Genomic DNA, 5,694 nt, shown 5'->3' on the forward strand with positions numbered 1-5,694 from the left:
TAAACGATGATGATGATGATGATGATACACATGTGTGCTGACATGCAAGTATTTGTGTATATGTATGTGATTAATGAAAGTGTTTAATGATATGACATCAAATTAAACAGTTTAATTTTATTACCAAAACTGGATGAAATCAAATCTTTTTCTGTTACCTTTTTTTTCATTTTTTGTTTTCAAAGATTGATAGTTGAAGAGATGTTTGTGGTCCTTTAAATTTACATATTTTCAGGAGGCAGTACATCTACAATTTTAGCTTTTGTTTCTATAAAGGTTGTCACACTCTTAAATACTGCTTTCAGCAGGTGTTTTAAGTTCTGTTTGATATTTCTGTAGTTCTTAACTGTAGGGCAATATGCTTACAATGTTCACACCATAAGAAGCCCTTGTGATAGAATTGTGTCAGAAAGCTTCCCACCATGGTATAGATCTGCACCAGCAGAGTTGTCTGTGATTATCCTCCTCCTCCTCCTCCTCCTCCACCACCACCACCAACAACAACAACAATTTCATGCATCAAAACAGACACAGTAGACTAGGATAGTCTTCTATCTGGCTGGCTCCTGTCAACTGTCCTACCCATGCATGCATGGAAGATGGACTTTAAACAATGATGATGATGAATCAATAAGAGAACCACAATATGATCACTTGATTTGCTAAAAAATATCAACCAAATTATCCTGAAATTATAAGCTAGTACACAATGGATAATGTAGTGCTACATACCATTAAAACAAGCCCAAATCATCATAGCTAGAACAGTATTGATCTGCCTGGACAGTAACTACATGAATGCAGTTTTAAATATCAAAGATTTCTATACCTGTACAGAAACTTTGTAAGGTAAAGTTGAAATACTGTCATGTACTTCTGGAAGACAATTTTTTGAAGGAATTGGTTCCTCATTCTCAGTATTCTCTCCCTTTTCTAATCTCTACAGAAATAAAAAAAGAAAGGTGAACAGATGACTCATTGATATTAACATAAACACACACACACACACATTCATCATCCATTTAATATCTGTTTTTCCATACTGACATGGGTCAGATGAGACAGTTTTTCCATGGTTGGGTATTCTTCAGACAGCTCGATGGCTGGACATTATTGGCAATATTCCAGTCATTCTTCATTTCACGCTTAAGGCCCAATCTTGGCTGATTAAACCTCCTAAAGTAGACTGAGCAAGCATATGTCAGACAGGATATTACCTAAGCTAGGGGAAGAAGCCCTTTTACCACTATGAATATATTTTTCTTCAGTGATAGACTAGTTTAAAGATATCCCTTATAAATTATGTGCAAAATATATTCACTTTGATATTTTATTTTATTATACCTTCATCACATTATCACTATTACTAAAAGCTATTGAGCTTACTGAAATCACAACTGGCTTTAGTAATTCCAAGGTTGGTGTGATTATCCATGCTTGGATAACTGTTATAAGTTATAATTCTATATGGATATAAAAAAAAGCCACAATTACATTTTTGGCAAGTGTTTTAGCCAAGGTCACTGATCTTTTGACCTATTTAATCTGTCACAACTTTGGGACAAAATGCTCCACAGAGAAGGGGTTTCTTTAAGGATGTTAGCCTGTTGATTACAACTAACTGCAGCCTGTAGCTTGAAGATAGATTCAAGAAGGACCTGATTAGCTTCTTCATATGTCTTAATCTATCTACTACATTAGACACAGATCTATCTGTATAAACTTTTTGGATGTGACTTTGAATATCTCTTATTGATTATTTTAACCATATACAAAAATATATCTCACCAAGATTATCATGTTTTTCAGCTAATGCATAGATATTTAAGAAACACTTAACATATTATAAGAAAGCATTGGCTTGTAGTGATTTTAAGGAAAAGCCATGTTACTTTTAAGGAAATGCTATATCAACTACAAGTATGGGATTAGGCAGAATAGACCTAAATAATATTATTTGGATATTCTTTCTGTCACCAGTCTTCACTTGTTTCCAAATAAGATACTATTTCTCCTGGTACTTCAAATAATGGACAGCTCAATGGCTGAACATATTTTCAATGCAGGCAACATTCCTGTAACTCTTTTTAATATGGAACTAACAACACCTGTCATCAGAGTTTTTTTCTTTACCCAAGAAATGTTTTCAAACAGAACAGGTATTATAAGAGATGGTAGAGGAAGAGGAGGGGGAATTCTTTTTAGCCAACAAGCACTTTGAATGATGGCGGAACAGAACATACCATGGTAATACATACGTATAAATTATCATCATCATGTTCATCAACGTCCACATGCATAGTGTAAACATATGCAAATATATACACATACATATACACACATGAATGCATAGGGTACAAACATGAATATAAATATATAATATGTATAGTCACATATACACATAAATACATGCATATAAACCTACAGGACACTTATATACATATATGCACCCATAAAAAAAAAATTTTTTTCACAAACCCTACCCCAACAAACCAAACTACATCTCTTCTCTTTCTCACATTTCCTCTTTTTCATGCACTATGCTTATGCTTATATCCTGCTCCTTGATCCTGACCTCACTGCCATGCAGACTGTATCATTGTTATCCTGTTGTCACCCACCTCCTCTCTATGTCCACATTTCACCAGTCACTGCATTTCCTCCCCCACATTCTTTGCATTCATGTAAAGTCCCTGATCCCTACTCATGCACCCTTGGCAATACTCTACAATCCCATTTATATTCTGATTCCTGTACCTTGAGGGTATGCCCTAGCACTTCATCACCATCTCTCTCCCACTCTCATCCTCTTTCTTGCATTCTCATCCTCTTACTCTCTTCTACTATCTCTCTCTCTCTCTCTCTCTCTCTCTCTCTTGCTCTCTCTCCCTCTGACTGGGTAACCATGTATCTCCTCTACAGCAATACACTTGTCCCTCTATCACACTCTAATCTCTTATCACCTCACACAAGGCTACTTCCTCAAAAGCCTGCCCCACAAAGATCTTTGTCTTGCAAGTTACTTGGTGACCCCACTTGTGCTGGTGCATCCAGTCCACACTGTAAAATAGTTGATGTTTGGAAGGGCATCCAGCTGTAAAAATCATGCCAAAACAGACATCACTAGTGCTGGTACCACATAAAAAGCACTCAGTCCACTTTGTAAGGTGATTGATGTTAGGAAGAACATACAACCATAAAAACCCTACCAAAGCAGACAGTGAAACCTGGTGCAGTCTTCTGCCTAGCCAGTCCATCCAACTCATGACAGCATGGAAAATGGACATTAAATGATGATGATGATCATCATCATCATCATCATCATCATCACCATGCACTCATGTAACACCTCACATATTGTTATATTGTCATCTGCAATATATAAATATATATATACATATAAGAAAATAGGAATAATTAAATTAATACTTATTTATTAATTACAAAATTGGACATCATCTGACAGTTGTTTTGATTCAAGACTTAGAAATTAATTAATATAATTAAAAACATTTTAAAGTTGAATCTCAATGGAGGTGGAAAAAGATATACCCTTACATTTTCTTATTATTGTGTGTTGAGTGTAGGGAGCAAATTCACTAACTAATAAATGTTTTGTAGAAAGAACATGATACAAACCTTACAAAGGTGGGGAAGGTAGTATATTTATCAAAGTTATTATAAAAATGAAAATAAAAATAAGGAATAAGATATGGTAATCAAACAAATATATCTTTAAAGTATAATTAAGTATTAAATAAAAGTAATTGTGAATGTGGTTATAAAAATTTAGGTAGTAATATATTATGGGTAGTTATTAATATTATAAAGTAAGCAATATTTTAATTAATGCTATTGTGAAAAGCACCATCCGAATGTAGTCTATGCCAGCTCCCCACCCCAACTGGTTCTTGTGCTGGTAGCACGTAAAAAAGTACCATCCAAACATGGCCAATGCCAGTGCTGCCTGACTGGCTCCCATGCCAGTGGCACGTAAAAAGCACCCATACACTCTCAGAGTGGCTGGTGTTAGGAAAGGCATCCAGCTGTAGAAACACTGCCAGATCAGATTGGAGCCTGGTGTGGCCTCTTGGCTTACCAGTCCCCAGTCAAACTGTCCAACCCATGACAGCATGGAAAACGGACGTTAAACGATGATGATGATGATGATGATGATGATGATGATAATGATGATGATGATGATGATGTAAACAAATAAATAATTATGAATAGAAAAATTAGAGTGAATATATATAAAAATAGTTTGTAATTATTTAAGTAATATATATGTGAGTAAAATAAATATAAAAAGGGTAATAGGTGAAAAATATATTTTTGAGTGCATTATATATAAATACAATATATAATTTATATGTACAGAGATAGAACAAAAGTGCAACAAGCATATAATAAAATGATATAGAATAGATTAGTGAATAGGCAAATGAGAATTTGTTATTACACAAATATAAACATAAGTTTACACACACATATAGATAATTTATTATGATTAATACTTTTAATTAGTACTACAAACATAATTATTATAAATTATTATGATTAATCAAAAATCTTATTGTATCTTCACCCCTTCTCCGACTAAAACCTATTGGCATATCCCACTATTATGGTTTAGTCATTTACTTAACGTTCCAAAAGGATATACAAAAGCAAAATTGTATGATTACAACCATATTCGACTTTTCCCTTTTTCTTCTCCATGCTCTTCTTTATTTATTCTTCACTCTGATGAAGCTCCATGTTTCCAACCAGTTTTATTACCAAATATGATAAATATTTTTAGCATATCAATGGCAATAACATATAATGGGATGCAGTCTATTTGTATTGAATTAATAAATAGTAATTGATGTTCATCAATATTTCTCCACTTTCTGTTTTCTTTAAAATATTGATTGTTGATAAACTCATGTTTATCCTTGTCTTTACCTATAATTTATGAGCAAATTATGTTCACATATGTATGCCCATGGTTAAACATAGGTAATATACCAGTAGTGTAATGGATACTTCTATCCCTTAGACAGTTATTTTAACCTCTAACTCAGCTAACCGATATATATATATATATATATATATATATTCATACACACACACACACGCACATATATATATATAATTTAAAATTAAAAATAAATAATAAAAGGGTAAAATTAATTAATTAATCAATCAGTTGATTAATAATTTTACCAAGGAATTTTTAACTCCAATTTCTAAATTCAGTATGTGGTGAAGCAATTAGCTGACCTCTAATTATAATTATATATATATATCAAGTTGTTGGATCTGGTAATGAAAGTCACGGGGAGGGTCATAGCCCAACTAATTAGGGAGCGAGTCAGTTTAGATGAGACGCAGTTTGGGTTCGTGCCAGGGAAAAGCACCACTGATACTATATTTCTGGTAAGACAGCTTCAGGAGAAATACCTAGCCAAGGATAAACCTCTGTACCTGGCTTTTGTCAACATGGAGAAAGCCTTTGACAGGGTTTTCTGATCCCTCATCTGGTGGTCAATGAGGAAACTAGGGATAGAAGAATGGTCAGTGAGAGCTGTGCGAGCCATGTACAGGGACGCTGTCAGTAAGGTGAGGGTTGGAAATGAGTACAGTGAAGAATTCCGGGTAGAGGTAGGGGTCCACCAAGGTTCTGTCCTCAGCCCCCTCCTATTTATC

General features: G+C 34.2%; 1 protein-coding gene across 8 annotated transcripts in view; it reads right to left on the reverse strand.

The window, feature by feature from the left end:
• LOC106867275 (dynein regulatory complex subunit 6) overlaps window positions 1-5,694 on the reverse strand; it is a 153,056-nt gene that overhangs the window by 80,218 nt on the left and 67,144 nt on the right. For 7 of the 8 annotated variants that reach the window (XM_014912110.2, XM_014912105.2, XM_014912108.2 and 4 more), the window contains one exon: window positions 830-940. The exons of the other annotated variant lie outside the window; for it this stretch is intronic. In XM_014912110.2, coding sequence (XP_014767596.1) covers window positions 830-940 — 111 coding nt within the window. The remainder of the gene's footprint in view (window positions 1-829; window positions 941-5,694) is intronic. 8 annotated transcript variants of the gene reach the window in all.

Source organism: Octopus bimaculoides, chromosome 20 (assembly GCF_001194135.2).
Source record: "Octopus bimaculoides isolate UCB-OBI-ISO-001 chromosome 20, ASM119413v2, whole genome shotgun sequence".
NCBI classification, from domain to species: domain Eukaryota; kingdom Metazoa; phylum Mollusca; class Cephalopoda; order Octopoda; family Octopodidae; genus Octopus; species Octopus bimaculoides.